This window comes from Corvus kubaryi, unplaced genomic scaffold, assembly GCF_017639235.1.
Source record: "Corvus kubaryi isolate FWS band 111438036 unplaced genomic scaffold, C.kubaryi_AGA036_p1.0 37398, whole genome shotgun sequence".
Classification (NCBI taxonomy): Eukaryota; Metazoa; Chordata; class Aves; order Passeriformes; family Corvidae; genus Corvus; species Corvus kubaryi.
The window spans coordinates 55,226,345-55,245,658 of NW_024581137.1; the positions used below are offsets into that span (position 1 = coordinate 55,226,345).

Consider the following 19,314-nt stretch of genomic DNA (forward strand, 5'->3'; position numbering starts at 1 on the left):
ATTTTTGGTTAGATCTCAAGGTTTGTTGTTTAAATCACGGGAGGCTACAGAGGAAAAACTCTTTTCTGTTTCATTTTCCAACCTTCACAGACAGACCTCTGACAAAGGGACAGAAACTTAACAGAATCCCAGAATATCTCAGCTTGGAAGGGATCCATAAGGATCATCGAGTCCAACCCTTGCCAACTCTGTAGGCAAACTCTTCTCTGGAACAGCCTCTCGCATCCTGAGTGTTTTTAAGATGCTGATTTTGATCTTTAAGCCCAGTTTTAGTTGTACAGAAGTTTTGAAGCTACACAGACTGCGATGCTCAGATCTTGTGGGAGCTGGACTGAGGGGTGCAGCATAAAGCTACCAGAGCCAGCAGAATTTTCCACTTTATTTTCAGTTCATGCAGGTTTGTCAGGACACACGGTTCCATTTCCTGTGACTCTACCAAAATGCAGTCTCAAGTAATAATTCTGCCATTTGCTCAGATTCCAGTAACTGCCATTAATGCTTGCCCTGTACCCAAACCAATTCACATCAGACTGAGAAATAGTCTCAACATTTACTAAATCTCACTGCAAAATCTCTATGAGCACTTTAAAATACAGGCACTAAATTCATTGCACAATTTCCTTTCCTCAGAAGGGACTGGGGTTAAGTGTAGCCTCTCCTTATTCTGAGAACATTAAAATCCAGCACAACTGTGCAAAGGCTGCATCCAATTCCAGCCCTGACAGGGAAGGAATTTTGCACGGGTCCCTCAGTGGCTGCTGAAAACATCACCTCCGTTCCTTTACTTCCTGTTAAGTCTCCTTCTTTCTCAAAAATACCTCCTGATGAGAAAACTCAGTAAAATCACACAGTGAGCCTCAGGAAAAAACCCAAATCAGGTAATGGGGGATTTTCAATGTGGCTACCTAAGGAGTAGAACATCTCCACAGCCATTCCTTCACATCTGAGGGACCCACAGTGGTGTTTCCTCTGTCTTCCACTAAATACAGCAGCTTTGAGTCCAAAAGCAAAAGGAAATACATAAACTGGGAAGGGACGAGTCTCCCGGACATGAAGCACTCACTGAAGATCTTATGAAGGATATTTTGGGGTTTTTTTGAGGGCAATCCATAATTTCTGAGCTCTGCTACAGACAGTTACTGGCAGTTTGTGAGTACCCAGTGGGATGTGTATCAAATATGGGATGGGAGAGATGCAGCTGAGATCACAGCATTACGAAAGCTTTAAATAAATGGATTTTCCAGGCTTTTTGCTTGTGTCATCATTCAGAGCGAGCCTGGCAATGTGGGGGATGAGTAACCTGATAAAGACCATCACATGCATTTAAAGAACCCAACTCTGCTGTAACTGGAAAACCTGAAGTATTTCAAAGCTTCTGAGACAGCAAGTTAGCAGCTCAGCTGTCACCGAGACAGGAACATCAGGCTCGCTGAAGAGATAAGAACAGGGCTTCAGTGATTCCATGGCTACTGAAAGGCTGCTCCTCACAGGTTATTTTCCTCTTTTAGAGTAAAATCTGGCACCGCATGGGGATTGAGTGGCATTGCCTTCATCACCACTTCTAGTAGGGATGCCTGGCTGGGAGCAGCTCAGCTTTTATAATAGTTTACTGTAAGATGCAAATTTGTTTTCTGGACAATATGATTACACACCCAGAAAGCTCTGAAAACTCACTGCATTTGCTACTTTCCTCGGTGCAAAGCTGAGGCTGGAACAGAGCAGGAAATTTTATCCTTTAAAAGCTTTATGATATTTCAAAAAAACATTTTCACAGTACATTAAGACGAGCCCAAAGTTTTTTTCACAGTTTTGAAGTAGACAATACTGTAATATTTGACGGTTTTGGACTTATGTTTTACCTCAAAGAAGTAGCCAGAGAGCTGCCATGGTTTAGTTGGTCAAGTGGAAGTTGCACATTAGATGTTAAAAAAAGGCTACAGGGAAGGTTTTCCTCCCAAGCTCAGCTTTTGTGGGTGTCCACATGCCAGCAGAGTGTCTGGGCATGCAGTGGAGAGGCAGCCCAGACTGCCAGCAAAGCCTGGAGCTGCTCAGGTGAGCAGATGAGGTGCCTATTGTAGACTAAGCTGATGCAAAGCTTAAAAAGCAAAAAGTTGTATTGACTGGCTTGAATTACTGACATGGAGCCATTGGAGAAGCCCCATTGCATCCCACTTGGTTTTCCTACTTCCCACTCGGATGTGAATCTTCTCCAGATCCTGTATCAGCTGGTAAGAGCCATGTGGATGCCTCAGATATGCTGCAGCCTCTCCAGCAGCACCAGATATCTGAGTTTAGGGAAATGAATCAACATCCCAAGCTGGGTGTCTCAACCTTGGACTGACTCCCTCAGAAATGCCCATTCCCACCATGAGAGCAGCACAATACAGCTGGAAAATCAGTTTTGGAATCACTCCAGATTTCCCAGGGCATTTTTATCAAGGCCCAGAAGTGCATGAGGTGAATGATCCTCTTTTGACAGGATTGATTATGTCTGAACTCATCAAAGTTACAGGAGGTGGGAAATTGGCTCACGGCTGTGGACAGACAACTTCAGACTGCTGTAGGGAAGGGGATATTTGGATATTTCTCCCAGTAAAAAGAGCTGAAAGAATGCCAGAACAGCCAAAGGAATGAAAACCTGCTGTGAACAGCTAACAGCTCCAAGTCTAAGTGCCACAAAATGGAAGTGGGGTGACGGAAAATCCTGACTGGCTATGAAATCACATGGCCTGGGTTCCAAATCATGATGGTTACTGGGACACCAGTGAACAAAAAAACCCCAAACCACAAAAACCCCAACACCACCGCCCATTAAAAAAGCCTGCTGTCTGCAGGAAGATTCTCTTGTGTTAACAGTGTAGACCTGGTGAATATGACAAGCAGAAATCACAGAACATCCTGAGCTGGAAGGCACCCACAAGAATCATCCAGTCCAAATCCTGAATGGGAGACCCCAACAATCCCACCCTGTGCATCCCTGGGAGCATTATCCCAGTGCCCCTGGAGCTCTGGCAGCCTTGGGAATATGACCATTCACCAGGGAGCCTGTTCAGCACCCTCTGGGGGAAGAACCTTTTCCTAAATCCAACCCAAACCTCCCCCTGACACAGCCTGAGGTAAACGTAGTTCTACAGGCACCTGTATTTTGGAGGAAGATTTAAACTCCCTATTTTTTAAGAGGCAAATGGAACAGTGAGAATTTATGGAAGGGAAGCTGGAAGGAGAACTGAGAACACTCTGCTGCCAGGATATAAAAGTGGCACATGCTTAACATGAGAAAGCTGAGCTGCTTCTTGTTAACATCACCTCAGAATTAATGAGGAAGAGGGGAAGTTACTAATGTAAAACAGAACAAAATAAATACAATAAAAGCAAAATAAAGCTTTAAAAATAAAATTTTAAAAAGAAAATGAAATACTTTTAAAAAATTAAAATGTGGCTGCTTTGAAGCCATGCCCATTCCTTCTCATAGCCCACAGTGAAATTAAGAAGCAGCACATACAAAATTTGTGCCAACACTGCAGAAATGATGAAATATGGAATGAATTTCTGCAGAGACTAAAATTTTAGCTGGACAAAGATGACACACTTTAATGCAGGTAAATGAGACACTGGCAATGTAAGCAGGGGAAAGATACAAATCTCTCACACAGTGGGGGTGGGAGTCAAACACTGGGGGATATCAGTGAAACATTTCTTGCTTGAGTAGCAGTACGTGAAATTAATCCTGATTAATTCTGTTTTCAACCCTCTTTTCTGAATACAACAGGCACTGATCACTCAGAGAGTGTGACTTGCATGGACAAACTCACTCAGCCCAGCATGGCAAGACAAAAATGGGTCACCTGCAGCATATCCTCAACAAGCGTCCAGCTCAGCAGTAATTAGCTATGCCCAGAAATCGTATTTTTAATTAATGAGAAACTTCAAAGAAGTCTTAAGATGAAGAACAGAAATTTTATAATCTGACAAAACTTCTTTCCCTCTGCCCTGACCTCACAGGTAATAGCCTGAATTTGATAAAGTTTTGAGGACACAGGACACCAGCAAAGAGGGCTGGGGAATTCAGGGACACATTAAGAGCCTTCTACAAGAGACTGATGGGACTGTGACCCCCTATAAAAACATCTCAGGTCTCTGTAATCAGGCACTCAAACAAGTTCCACCTCCCAAGGATTAATTACTTACCTCACCATTCAAGAAGCAGTAAAATACTGACACAAAGAAACCCTGGAAAGAAGAGAAAGCAGTCAATTATTAGGAAAACATTTTAACACTTCCACTGATAGAGGGGATTGCCCCTGCAGCTGGGCTACAACAAACATCTCTACAGCATCCAGTCCCTGAGACCCCTCAGAGGAGCTGTGCCATAGCTGACAGCTCTGGGGGGACGTCCCAGGCACTCACAGGGGGTGTTAAATGGCTTTAGATGGTTTTATGTGGGCCAGTGCATCATCAGATTGCTTAAATTCACCTGAGCTCAATGGCTCTGTGGAATCTGCTGTGACTAAAGCCCTGTAAAGACCACAAAGGTTGGAATTCCTGTGAGTGGAATTCTGCCCATCTTGTTTTTAGGGCTGGAATTATTGTCACCATTAAGGAGAGACTCCCTGTGCTTGCTTTCTTACACACATCTTCATAGAACTAATGAGCAATGCAGCATTTTTTTGAGACACTGGGCATCAGCAGATAAAAAATACAATCAGTTTTAGGGAATGAAAAGCGTGGGTTTCTTCCCTGGTAAAGGCTAAGGCTCCTTCCTTCACAGGTTAGAAGGGACATTCTTCATTTTGGATGTTTAGGTGGGATTTCTGTTGGGATGCTCTGTGTTTCTAAGATAAACATTCCACCAGTAAAAACTGCAACCCAACTACTGTAGATTTGGCCTGCCAGCTGTACGTTTGTACTGATATCCTGGGTACCAGAGCACTTGTTCCTGCACACAGGAGGTAAAACATCAGTGTCAAACCAATTCCCATGCTAGTTCAAGAGGTAAAGCTGTAGGACACAAGGGAGTGGCTAAAGATCCTTCAGGGCCTTCAGTCACTTTTGGGTTTGTGTCAGATTCAGGGAGGTGGGGCAATTGCTCACATTCCATTGCCTTTTCCATCCTGGAAGAACTCCAGTTAAATTCAGGGGAGAGGGGAGATGGGGCTGATGGCTCAGGGAATGCGCCAGAACAGGCTGGGCAACACAGCTCAAGTGTGTCTGGAACATTGTCCCTGTCCTCCCAGTTAAATTCCTGAGTTCTACCAAAAATTTCTTCAGTGATCCATCCACCTTTGAAAAGCGAATGATCTTTGAAGGCAAAATATTAAAATTTTCTCTGGAAGCAGCTGGTTAATGTTTTGTTGTCTTCCTGTGGGAGTCTTTGCCTCAACTTTCTTTTTAAGCAACTGGTTCTAAACTTACACTCACAACTGGGTTTTTTTCCTGAATCAGAGAAAACAGAAATACATCCCTATCATCTCTAAGAAATCACCACATTACATAGCATCTAATATTGATTATAAATTGTCCTCTGCAGCCGACAGAGAACAGCACATCAACCTTTGTCTGGACGCTCTTATAAGCTGCACAAACCAGCAATTCCAACAGGTAGGAGCTGTTTCCCTTTGGTTTAGCAACATGGAGTCCGAGTCTCAGCCCACTGTGTGCTCTGGGAAGAGAGAGGCACCTCGGGAGGGGGATCCCTCACCTCTCTCAGGCCAGTGGAATGAAACATCTTCTCTCTCTCCATTGATTTTATGTGAGGAGCTGAACACAGTGCTGAGTTAAGGGAGATGAATCCCTCCAGCCCACACCTGAGAGGATTTTCCACTCCACATGACACACTTGTCTATCTATTGTGCACATGTGAACTAGGCTGAGCTATTTGCAACTAATATTTATATCACACACTTCACTGCCTGAAGTTCCCTGGCTGAAAAGCACCGAGGATCCTTTCAGCAGCAGCTGATACCAGCTGTAAACTTGGTCTCTTACCTGAAAAGACTGAAGGAAGGAATTGAAATAGATGAAAACGATCTGGGAAATGTCATCCTCGCCAGGGTTGACAAAGAAAAGCATGTAGGTGATGCCAAGCAGAGGCAGGAGAACCAGTGTGGCCTTGACTGCCTTCCTGTGGGCAGGGAACAGAAAACAAGTGATCACAGGGAAGAACAACTGAGTTGAGAGTGGAAAGGAGGAGCATGGAAAGAGTGAGAGCCTCCCCTGACTGCCCAGTGCCTGTCCATTTATTTGGGGAAAGGTGTCCTGGGGAAGCCTTTGAATCCTGCTGTTTCCCCCCACACTCTGAAGTCCAGAGCACGAATGGGAACCTTATTTATGTCCCTCCCTTTCACCCTTTCACCTTTCCCTTTCCCTCCTATCAGCGGGGCTTGCATTAGGCTGAAGCCTTGGGATTCTCTGCAGGTTTGGTGAGTGATTTCTCACACCGCAGGGAGATGTGATCAGTGCACAGCTCAGCTGAGATCTGCTCTGTGCCCATCACTGGATTTTGTCTGGAGTGTAAACACTTTTCTCTCTCTCCCTCCAACACCTGCACACGCAACTCAACTGCCCAGGGCTGTCTTAGAAACCACAAATCACAAAGCAGGTGGTGCACAGGGAAGCATCAGTGATTGTTAACAGAATTATTAGGGGCTAATCCTTATTACTGGTGTCTAACAGCATCTTGGGGTGTCACCAACAGCAGCATCTCATCGTGCTAGACACTGTGCAAACACAAAGGCTGCAGTCTGGCTAAGCCTGTGTAAATCTCTGCATAATGCCTAGTGGGTAGATGAAGACAGGCAGGGGAGCACAAAACCACCACCAGGATAAAGTGACAGCCTTAATGAACCAGCTGCCACAGGATTTAATACCTGCTTACCAAAAGACTGCACTGCTCTGCTGTAGAGCACCAAGGCTTGCCCCAGGCTTTGCTGGAATTCTAAAGGTTTCCATTTAGGCTGTGGAAAAGACAATTCCCTCCCAGAGCCTGCAAGGACAAGACCACTGTCATCTGTTCAAGAACAACGGCAGTTGCTGTAGATTGATTCCCTCAAATATCTCTAATGCTCCCCTGCAAGCTGCAGAAGGGATAAAAATGTACTGAGGTTTGAATCAGGGCTTTTTCAGGCCAGTTTTAGTTTTATGGCATGAGGTTTGAACATGAAAAAGGGATATTTTTCCCTTCATTTCTCAGGAAATGTGCAGAGAAGGGTCGGAACATCAGACCACTGCACTAACTTCACTTTTTCCCAAAACCCCAACACGAGTAAAAGGCAGGAATCAGGCAAAACAACAAAGCCCATTACTGCAGCAAAACTGCCTCCAAAGTCAAGAGCAGCCTGATTTGAGAACATCAAGTTTCAATTTAGCATGATACGCTGAGATTTCATCCAGAAATGAGTTAGAGCAACAGATCTCACTCCACAAAACCTGTGCTATTTCCCACTGCCAGGACCTGTCCGTCCCCAAGTCCTCCAAATATCTTGCAAGATACTGCAAATGGTAAGAGAAGAGCACCCAGCATCTCCTGGTGTCTGAGAATTTGCTTTTGGACTGCTAATGCTGATCTCAGCCCACACTGGTGCCTGAAGGGGCCAGGCCACCTTCCCTCTGTTGTCCTGGGCTAAACATTCCTGACTTTTCCTTTCTGCCATCCCAGTGCTTGTGGGGTTCTGCTGGGTATGAGAACTGATCTACCCCCCAAATAAAGGTACTGATTAGCTGAGGATCAGTTCTGTGATGCAACCCAATGAGTGGTTACCCTAATTCTGGCATCAGCTGAAGGGAAGGGACACAATCACCCTTCATTCCCATCCCCTAGACTTTAAATAGAGCATTAAATACCTGTAGGCACACATTAATCACAGAATCCCAGAATGGTTTGGGTTGGAAGGTTAAAGATCATCCAGTGCCACCCTCTGCCATGGGCAGGGACACCTTCCATTATCCCAGCTTGCTCCAAGCCCCATCCAGCCTGGCCTTGGACACTTCCAGGGACGGGGCAGCCACAGCTTCTCTGGGCACCCTGTGCCAGGGCCTCCCCACCCTCACAGGGAAAAATTTCTTCCTAATATCCATCCAAACCTACTCTCTGTCAGTTTGAAGCCATCTCCCTTTGTCCTGTCACTCCAGGCTCTTTTAAACAGTCTCTCCCCATCTTTCTTGCAGGCTCCCTTCAGGTCACAATTAGGTCACCCCAAAGCCCTTTCCAGGCTGAGCAGTCCCAACTCTCCCATCCTTTCCTCACAGCAGAGCTGCTCCATCCCTCTGATCACCCTGGTGCCTCCTCTGGATGGGCCCCAGCAGCTCCACATCCTTCCTGTGCTGGGGATCCCAGAGCTGGAGGCTGCACTTATTACATATATACTTGTGTACATATAGAAATGGATAAATTTGTCCTCACATGAGATCAAATCCTTCAGATTTCATGGAAAGGGGAGGGATTTCACGTGTGTGCTGGGGCACGTGCAGGCCCAAAGTGAAATGGAGTGGACAGAAAAAATGCAGACAAGCTTTTATGGAGAGCCTGCACAGATAAATACTGTGGGCCTAATTTGTGAGCTCCATCAACAGTGGCACCTGGAAAGAGAAAGATGGGACAAGAACAGGACAATCAAGGCAGTGCTTTGTTAGCACCAGAGCAGCAGGAATCACAGCGGACTTACCTGTACTGTATTGTTTCTGAAGTGGTTGAAGCTCTCAGCTTTGTCATTAAAATCCTAACTATGTTAAATAGAAATACAAAATTTATCTGGAAAAAAAAAGGAGAGGAAAAAAATACAACCAGTCAGCCAAATAAGGGCTTAAAGGATGTGATACACCCGAAAAGGCACATTTTACAGTTTCAATCTGACTGAAAACAGCCTTTTGGCTTTACCATTGATTGCAACAGACTCAGAAGTTTACTAGAAATACCAGATTATGCAGCAAACATCCAACAGCTCTTATCGTTTCCAAAACAGCAGTGAAAATGGAGGGCATCATTACTGGCCCTAGAAAGGAGCTTATTTTTACTTCCTTTTCCCCTTTTCTGGGTGCAGTGATGAACTCAAGGTGAGATTGATGGATTTACCACTCACCTTTTCAATCTGCTGAGCTGGGTAATTATTATTTGGGCTGCAGCCTCACCACTGAGAGTTGAGATTTGCTCTAATTACTGTTGTTGTAGCATCTGCCAGCGAGTTTCTTGCATAGCATAAACAGGAAATTAAACAAAAACTGAAGAGAAGATTGATTTGTAGACTGTGATCAGGAGAAGGATTTGGCTCTTAGGAGCAGGTTTTGAGTTGCTTTCAGAGCATAAAGCAGGGCAGCTTACAAGACATGGGTGTGCCCCAAAGCTGTCAGAACTATACAACTGCTGAGGTCCCAGCACAGCTTGTGAGAAAATCTTCACCTCACACACAGTTCCAGGGTCTCAGGGCTCCTGGCATTTTTCAGCCCATGAATGGAACAATTCTGTCATTGACATTTGAATATTTACAAACACCGTAGCAGAGCTGATAATTTAAAGGTGTTCTCAAAATACGCTTTTTTTGCCCCGTGCTGTGGGTGTATTTCAATGTTTACATATCTTGGCATCCATCAGAGCATTCCCTGTGGCTCCTGGAACATGGTTTAGAACAAATGGAGCAATAAAGCACCTGAGCAGACACTGGGAGACTGGCAGCACTGGGAATTGAGCAAACACTTATTACACGAGATACAAAAACACTGCTCTAGGAGTTAACACGGCATTTTTGGAAATTATTTTCTTTGCAGAGCAGGGCCCTAGGGAGTACAAGAAGTAAATAAAACAGTGCAGCTTGTGTGTTTGTTCTTGTTGGCATTGTTTTTGTCATATTAAGAGCTTCAAGTCAACTGGTTCATGCTTCATTTACCAGAGACAAAACCAGCTCCGTATCAGTGGTTTGAGTTGAATCTTAAACTCCTCACACTGGTGATTGCACTGTTCTTCAGTCACAGAAAGAGAAATACTCAGGCAGCCTCTGCTCAGGGGCAGGTAAATGGAGGTGACCTTCACCCACAGAAAGAAAACTCCCACCTCTGATATTCTGCTGCCAAATCTTGAGGTTCTCCATCAGCTCAGGGCCATGTTTGGGTTATTTCTACCAAGGGTGCAAAAAAGGCACCAATCCAAAACGTGCCAACTTTGCAATCAGAAAGTGCCAGACTGAATTACAGACCCCTAGGTAAGAGCAAATTCCAAATATCAGTAGGACAGATCACATGGCGTTAATGTGATGAACTGGGCTGAAGAAGGCATTTCAAGTTTCACGAGTCCTGCTTCGATGTGACAGCATCCTGCCATCTGAACTGGAAATTCAAATTGCCACAGCCTGCATCATAAAATTAGGGATTCTGGCCTTTTCTGAAATTCAATTGCAGAAGCGTGATTCATCAGTCCAGAAGAATTGCTAGCTGAAAATTCTGGGAGTTATTTCGCCAGAAACACTCTCATTCTATGAAAGTCTGTTTTTAATTCTCCCAGTTCAGCTGCCCAAGCCCAGAGCAGAGCAGGACCTGAGGCACCCCTGCACAGCTGAAGCCTGTGGGTGGCACTGGCACACGTGACACAAAGCTGGTAAGAGACCTCAGCTCTCTCCAGGAGCAACAGGAAGGCAGATACATCAGTGCTGACTTTTAACAAACTGCCCAGGTGTCTGAGAAAACCCTGCCAGGACATTATTTCTAATTCTATTTTCTAGGAGAAGGGAACAGTGACATTGGCCACTCAAACTGAATCCTCCTCCTGAGTAATCTCAGTCTGAACTTCGGAGCGAGTGTCACCCTGCTTCTTCCATTAATGTTGCAGTCTTCTTTTACAAGTCTGCCTTTCCCTGAAAACCAGAGAATTGGGGTTTTTTTTGAAGCGCTGGGAAATGGGACAGGTGGCAGGAGGCTATCCTGAGTTGGATGGAAGGTGCTGGAATAAAGGGTCTCATGTCTATGTCCAAGAGGCGATGGCTTGGATGCAGAGGACCATCAAGTCAGGAGAATCCTGTGGCCTTTCAAGTGCATAAAGGGAGATTACAAAAATAATTCACAGCTCCTTCTGGCTTTAGAATCTCTGAATAATGTGTGAAGCTCCTTCAAGGCTTGGTTTTGCACCTTTTCATAAGTTTCTCTGCCCAGCTGTGCTGTAGCAGGACAGGACACGAGTGCAGCCCTGTTACACACACAGCTCCTGCTGCTGGCTTCATCCCACAGTTTCTCCAGTAAAGGAGTAACTAATTCTTCCCCATTCTAGATTTAGTAGCTAAGAGAGAAAAGCCAAGTGACTTGGCATTGACTATATATCAATTCCATCCCAGAGTGAGGATAAGAAGAGCAAGAGCATAAGAAACTGAGTTGGATTGGCATCATTTCTTGTTAGATTAAGCAGTTGGCTATCCCAGGATCTATGTATATTCAGTGGAAAGAAATGGGAACTTTTCAACAGTGGTTCATTTGACATACTTTAAATTAGTGTTTTTGGACTAATAGGGCTTGGATTTGAACCAGCTGCCCACACAAATCTTCCACTGATCTTCAGGTTGCCCAAGATATCCCACGTGAGCTTCACTGGAATGAACGTGGCTGTATCTACTGAGGTTCTGTGACATTTCAGTCTGTGGAAGCTTAAAAATATTTTGAGGCACCAACATTTTGTCTCTATTAAGGTTTCTCTGAGAGATCTTTGAGACTCAGATAGGGTCACCCCTAAAATGCACATCTTAGGAAGCAAAAAATTCCAAGGGAAAAGATGAAAATGTGGGCACAGCAAAGTACTTATTTTTGGTTTTGCCTTCTAGAAGCACATTTCAGTGTGTTCACTTTTAATGATCAAAAAAAAAAAAAACCTCACTCCATTTCAGAAAGACACTTGGCTCAGTAGGACCTTTTAGAGAAGTCTGATCTGAAGATCAATTTTCAGTGCATAACCAGATGGGGTTTTAATGTCTGCTTGTCCTTGCTGGGCCTGAGACCACAGCTCGTGGGGCTGATGGGGGGAGTTTGCTCAGGAGAGAGGACACGATCTGGGAATCAAGCAGGGAACAGGCAGCTGCACACAGCCTGCAAGAGCTGAAGGCTTGGAAATGAAAATGGAGCTGTTTTCTCAGCTGGAGAGAATCCACACAGTTCTAGTGGCTACCAGACTGAGCCTGACTTACAGGCAGAGGAGAAGCCTCTGGTGTTTGTTCCTCAGACAGATCACAGTGTTTCAAAAGAAGAAGGATCTCACTGCACTGCAAAGTGAGTTTTCCTAGAAAAGAGCCTCAGGGCTGCATTGAGCAAAGTACACAATTATTTGTCAAGGACTTCTTTGTCATTACTGGAGCTCTATGTCAACAGATTAATTCCTCAGAGCTGGGCAGCTCTATCAAAACCCACACATCAGGTCCATAAATGGAGACCGAGGAAAGGTCATTTAAGAGAGGTAATGATGACAGGCAGTGCATCCTTTTTATTTCTCTTTAGGCTCATTTTAGATTTTCGTTCATTTCTGTTTATCCCTGTTTTCTGCTTCCTAATGGAAAACATAATTAAGGAATTTTACCTTGACATTTACTGGTGGATGAAATGAATCCAAAGGCAAAGTCTTGAAGACAGAATAAAATTATTTCTTCTTTTCCTTTATTTATGCCATGCTAAGAGTGTCCTTATTGCTGGAGTAAGATGCTCTCCAACTACAGATGGGAGAGAAAAAGTTCTCCTATCTTGCCAGAAGTTTAGTCTTTTCATTTCTAAATGGGGATGAAAATTCAGACCCCCAAAATGGAGTTACAAGCCAGTGATCCAAAAAGTATTTGAGCCATCTGTTTTGGCACCGTTCTATTATAACCTGAACACACGAGCCCAGAAACTCTTCTGAACCAAAAGAAACTTTTCAGTAAATGATTTTGGTGATAAAATTTTTCTCTCATAAAAACCAAACTCCATTTGAGAGGAAATTTATCTCCCTTAGCAAGATGAAATAGCCAAAGTGCACAAAAGAGGCAATGCTGACTCTGAAGGCTTCTCTGCAGTTTTCCCCAAGCCCAGGAGTTTAAAAGGGAGGTCATTAAGCTCTGCTCTTTCTCTTTTAGGAATTCAATGGACAACTGGCTTTTATTTTGCTCATTTTCTGCTAAGCTTTTATTTCATGCCTCACAGAAAGCTTGTGCTCCTGTGCTTCCCAGAATGTTTGTTCCTCTTCACTCCCAGGAACGGTAAAAATAGTTCTATTTAGAATTTGTATTTTTATGCAAAGTGGTAAAATCACCTCAGGGTTAAGTAACCCAAACTGGGATCAGAGAAGTCATTTTAGTGGGAGCTCTGGATGCTGCCATCCTGACCTCAGATGAGCACTCTGCCAGTTAATTAATGCTTTGTTTTAATTGTTCTACCATGCTGGCCTGACCTGATCCTCAGACAGGGCCTTTTATCACAAAAGTTTCCTTTTCAAAGGTCACAGGCACCACAATGAGTCCTTTGGGCAAAGGGCTGGAAAATACTTTCACATACAATCAAAAATAACGAGATGGGATTAAGAAGAATGACTATTTCACAAACAGAAGTAGAAATTTCAGAAAATCTGTAGAATGTACATGGTATTGGACACCTTGCTGGGCACCTATTGACTCCACAACTACAGAATGTAAACAGCAGGAAGTCAGTAACAGCAATGGTGGAAAAATTTGAGATAAATTCTGGATGGACTGTAATCAAACCAGCACATTATCTTTGTGCTCTGTGCAGCCAGCACAGCCTGCGTGCAAACCAGCAAAAGTTGTGATAGAAGTCTTATAAGAAGAACTCGGGGATGTCAACAGGTCATGAACTGCAAACCTGCAGCAGTGGAGGAACTGCTCATCTTTAGAGCAAAAAGAAAATTTAAAAAAATCAATAGGAAAACTAATTTAATCAGTGTTTGAGGAAAAACATGAGCCATTCAGATAGGAAGGAGAAGGGGAAAGGAAAAAAAATACAAATAATAATAATAAAATCTCAGTCTCTGAACACAACAATGCAGAAGTGGAAGCAGAAGCATGAAGAGAGTCAGCAGAAACGAAGAAAATATTAAGAGAAGCAATTGCATCAGCAAGGAGGATGCTTGCACAGGACCAGGGAATGCTTTTCAACAAAAAAAACCCCATAAATGAAATGCTTATAGCCACATACCCAGGTGAGATGCTGCTATACATAAAACGGCAAGGGAGCAAACTTTTGTTTCTTTGGAAGATCAGAAGAAAGGAACTTCAGCAATGTGGACTGTGGTGTTTTAAATGGAGCAAGAAGTGAAGACAGTGACAGGACAAGAGGGAAATGGCTTCAAACTGGAATAGAGTAGGTTTAGATTGGGTATTAAGAAGAAATTCTTCCCTGTGAGGGTGGGCAGGCCCTGGCACAGGGTGCCCAGAGAAGCTGTGGCTGCCCCTGGATCCCTGGAAGTGTCCAAGGCCAGGCTGGATGGGGCTTGGAGCAGCCTGGGATAATGGAAGGATAACTCTCATTTATGAAAGCTTCCTTTCTGTCAATAAATCAGCTGATTTTGTTAATAAGCTTAAGCACCTCCACCCTCTGATGTGACACACTTAAAAACCCTGTCTTTCCACAGCCTTGGTTTTTGAAAAACTGAATAAACTCAGCTTTTTAACTGAAAATTACTTTCTGTCATGGCCTTCCAGAGCATCAGCCAGTGGCTGCTACGTTGAGATACTGGTATATCCCATAACCTGAAGCTGGGCTGGGCAGATTCTTTGTAGAGAAGAGAAACAAGGTGTGAAGGGGAAGAATGACGTGGTTAGTGAAGTCCTCTGAAAGAGTCAATATGAGGACAAGGGGGATCCAGTGGACAATCCTCTGAAAGGAGCTCAAATTCCAAACTCCAAAGGTTCCCACAGAAATTTGGCTGTTGGGGGTTTGGAGGGAAGAGCACTATGCATATGAGGAAAAAAGGGTAGGAATACATATGTATATGTGTATATATACACATATATTATTCTGATTTCTCAATGCAAAGAGGCTACCAGCAGATCTGTGCTGTTTCACACAGATCTCAGTGATCTGTAAAAGGGATTGAAGAACAGGCTGACCGGTTTTTAGTGGCATCAAACTGCTCAGAACAGCAAAAATCAAGACTGATTGCAAAGAGCTGTCCAGGGACTGAGTGATCAGGCAATAATGTGGCACAGGAAATCACATGATGTAAAGGTAACACCACGGGGGAGACAAACAATCTCAGCTTTACACAGAGAGTTATGAGCTCCGGGAGTGTTCATTCACAAAAGAAATGCTGCAATTACACTCACTGGCTCCCTGAAAGCCTCATCTCAGTTGCCAGTGGAAGAAAGGAAACAAAAAATGTCTGGAATTACTGAGAAAGTAAAAGAAAATAAACCAGGTAACAGGGTGCTGCTGTAAAAATCCATTTGTGTGGTCACACCTTGATTGATTTGATCTTGCCACCACAAAAATGCGACATCTTTAATGACCAGCACATCATAAAGACCTTTTGGGTATCTGTGGTTTTCTCTCCTGAGCACAATTCCACACTGAAATAAGGACACTTAACTCCTCTACTTGTCTTCCAGGAATCTCAAAGCAAAGGAAGATAATTCTAAAATAATCATTCAAGTTGCTTTATAGCTGGGGAAGCTGAGCTTTGAGCAGCAATATAGCTTATTCAAAATTAAACAGCTGATGAAGGCAGAGGCAGAAATGAACTCCAGATCCTTCCCCACCTCATACACCCACTCACTCCAGCAGCTAATTGGTTGTGGTGAATTATTTTCAAACAGACACATAAAAACCCAGAGGCTGCAAAACTGTTCAGTTCTCAAGCACAAGAGGGGGAAAAAATCTATTAAAGCTGAATGAAAGGTTTGGGCGGAAAAGCATTGATCTGCCTATTTGAAAAATTACAGATTTATACAATCTTAGCTCTGAGAAATATTGCAGAGCAGTTCATAGCTGGGGTCAATTCACAGCAGAAGTTACTGAGGGAAAAAGCAGCCTCAGGTAACTGCCTCTGGTGCTTCTTCTCTTGAGGTCTGTCCTCTGACCCTGCTGTGTTTTCGTGGTTCACCAATTCTTTGGCAAGTTTACATTTAAAATTGAACACAATAAATGTATTTTCTTTAATAAAATCAGGATGAAATTCACTTCCCTGTTGTTTTTTTCGAACCCTTTGCCCCTTGTTTAGCTTCAGAGAGGGGTGTGTGATTAAAACTCAGTTCCGTGACTCTGAGGAAACAGATCAGAATTAAAAAACCCCAATGCATTAATTTGAAGAGAAAATACCTAATAGAGTGTGTTTTCCTTGTGCTACCAGAAATTAAATTTCAAAGCATCCAATGTGCTAAATTATTATATCTCTTGAGGGATGTGCTCAAGCCAAAATCCATTCAGGAATGAAACAAAAAAAAGGATGATAACCTACATTTTCTCCCTTAGATTTTTTGTCATTAAAAATACAGGTTTCTTGCCCAATATACAGAATCAGCACTTATATTCCATTTCCTTCTTTTCTGGAATTGTCTCTGCAATTGTTTCCCTGTTTTCAGCCCAAGTCAATCTCCAAGCTCCTTCTTCAGACAAGTAGAAAATCAATCAAACAACTCAACTGCATCGTTCAAAGTTTTTGTCCCTGACATACAACACAATATTGTGATCTAAAGATGGACTTGAGGGCTGCTGCCATAATCAAAGGCCTTTTTTAGGCCAATCTTTACTTCCCAGTGAGGCTTAAAGCTTCAGCATGGCCGGCTCCTTGTGTTACACCGTCCTGTGCTGCAGCAGCTCAATGTAAGAAAATGAGAAATCGAAACCAGTGGAAGTAATTTTGGACAGAAAAAAAATCCTTAAAAAGTAATATTTTAACAGAATTGCATCTTTAGAAGCAACTTTTTATCCCTCTAAAAATGTTTAGTACTCTAATCATACTGCCACTGGTTGGTGTAATGATGCTCCTGGAATACACAAAGATGTGTCCAAGAGGTAGCCAAAGCTCACCTGAGCTGGACACTGAGCTCTTGGCTCTTCACTCAGGTGGGTGAATCCAATTTTAACCACCCCAGGCTGAGTGTTCCCAGGGGTACAGGAACTGTAATTTCATGGAGTATTTAGACTTTCAGCTTTTAGTGTTAGTGCCCTTTCGAAAATAACATTAATTTCTTCTTGTAACATTCATGTAACTTTATTTTTCCAGCCGAGTCCTGGGATAGCTGTCTCACAGAATTGTCACAGAATGGTTTGGGTTGGAAGGGACCTAAAAAATCATGCAGTTCCACCCCCCTGCCAGGTGCAGGGACACCTTCCACTAGCCCAGGTTTCTCCAAGCCCTGTCCAACCTGGCCTTGGACACTTCCAGGGATCCACAGCTCTCTGGGCAACCTGTGCCAGGGCCTCACTACCCTCACAGAGAAGAATTTTTTCCTTCCTAATATCCCATCTTAATCTACCCTCCATCATCTCAAAGCCATTCCTCCCTGTCCCATCAGGACTTTGTCCTGTCCTGTACATTCTTTCACAAAACACAGCTCCACTTCAATTCCTCCTTAGTTCAAACCCCACTCATGAGCTGTGACTGAAAGAGGTCACAGAGTCGTCCTATTTTTGAAATCTCTGTGTTTTCCACTTGTGATGACCACTGCTCACTAGAGAGGAGAGGAAGGTGGCACTTTGTCCCCATCTGTGCTAAGGGAGAGACATAATCACATCTGAGCTTGGCTGTGCTGCCCTGAGTGCACGGCAGATGTCAAATGGCAGGGCTCTTAGCCCAGCATTTTTCACAGCACCCTTGAAAGGGTCAGTGACTCCAATAACAGCAAGTGATGCTTCAGTCATCACATGCAGTTTGAATTTATTCACATAAGGATCAAAACACAAGCAAGTCAAGTGGCTTTAAGACACCGTGGAGTTGTGTGTTTTAATTAGAAACACTCCAAAGGTGAAATGACAGTGCAAATTAAAAAAACTAAGTGGGGGAGCAGATTATAGGAATCAGGAGTGTGCTGTAACAGGAACTTTCAGATTTTCTGTTTAGATTGTTTGCAGAGAGGTATCTTCCTCCCCCAGCAGTGCTTTCTGAGGGGAATAACCCTAAAGTGAGGGGAGGAAGAGCTCACCCTTATGTCACTTCTCTAAATGTTATCAGCTGCTTTCCACTGCACAGTGCAATTACTGCTGTTACCTCATTAGTGTTTTAATCAGAGCTCACGTGCAGGCAGGCCAAGGTAGGAAGGTTCAACTCCCAGTCTCAGGTCTGGGCTCTTCAGTCACTGGCCCAGTTTAGAGGGGTCTCAAGGCTGCCCCAAGTAAGAGGCAGAGACCTGGATAGAAAGAGGCAGCCCCCAACTATACCTCCATCTTCTGTGGCTCTTTGTGGTCTTTAAATATTTGAAGCGCTGTTCTGGGGAGAAAAAGCTATTTTCATTCCTATGGTATCTGTCAGAGATGCTACCCAAGGATTTTATAGGTCCTGTGGACTAAAGGCTTATGGTAAATTCACAGCCACAGATTTCCAGCCAATGATGTGAAATCCAAGTGCTCTGAGTATCACAGATCTCCCACCTTGTGTTGTCTAAATAGGATTTATTTGTGAGGGAGTCTCTGTATCAGTCAGGTCAATTTACTGTGAGGTTGTTTCTGGTTTTGTGACGGCTCCCTCAGCAACACAAATTATATTGTGTGTATCACACCCGTTGCTATTCCTCTCCTTAGAACATAAAGAATTTTTACGCAAAAATATACTACTATTATGGGGGTCTTTTCCTCTTTTCAGGTGATTTTTTTGCTGTATCTTAACAGTTAACACAGAAATGAACTCTCCTGCTCTCAGGGCACACACTCACATCAGCTGCTGGGCAAGCTGTGTTCCTGGGCAACACAGGAACTTTAGTCACACTGAATCCCATGAACAGGCACTGACAAGGTGAGAACATGAGGCTCCTTAGCCTTGAGAAAGCTGCCAGTGGTGCCTGTTCTGGAGCATCTGCACCTTCCCCATGGGGGCTGGAGTGACAAAAGGAACAGCAAACCTCGGCTCCCTAAAAGAGGGGAACCCACTGAGCCTGGGGAATTCTCTGTTGGTTCATCTGCCTGGAGGAGAAGAATAATTTTTTTCAGCTTTGTCCTTACTAATAGCTAACTAATGCTTTCCATCCACAGCCAGTTTTGGTTTTTTTCTGGGAAAGCACCAGCGTGCTTCAGCTGAAGGCTCGAAATGGGTTATGAATGAGCTTCCTTCTCCCTCTGCCTACTCTTGGTTGGCACAGGAGACGGACTGTTGGGTAAACAGATAAACAGCCTGGTAACTGTGGGCAGCACTGGGAAGGAAACTTCACAAAAGGAAAT

The 19,314-nt window shown here is 43.8% G+C and overlaps 1 protein-coding gene across 3 annotated transcripts in view; it reads right to left on the reverse strand.

Annotated features, from left to right (window-relative positions):
- The window catches only part of CRHR2 (corticotropin releasing hormone receptor 2), a 142,232-nt gene that overhangs the window by 11,850 nt on the left and 111,068 nt on the right, over positions 1-19,314 (reverse strand). For all 3 annotated transcript variants that reach the window (XM_042043450.1, XM_042043452.1, XM_042043451.1), the window contains 3 exons: positions 8,661-8,746; positions 5,986-6,121; positions 4,189-4,230 (listed from right to left, as the gene is read on the reverse strand). In XM_042043450.1, coding sequence (XP_041899384.1) covers positions 4,189-4,230; positions 5,986-6,121; positions 8,661-8,746 — 264 coding nt within the window. The remainder of the gene's footprint in view (positions 1-4,188; positions 4,231-5,985; positions 6,122-8,660; positions 8,747-19,314) is intronic.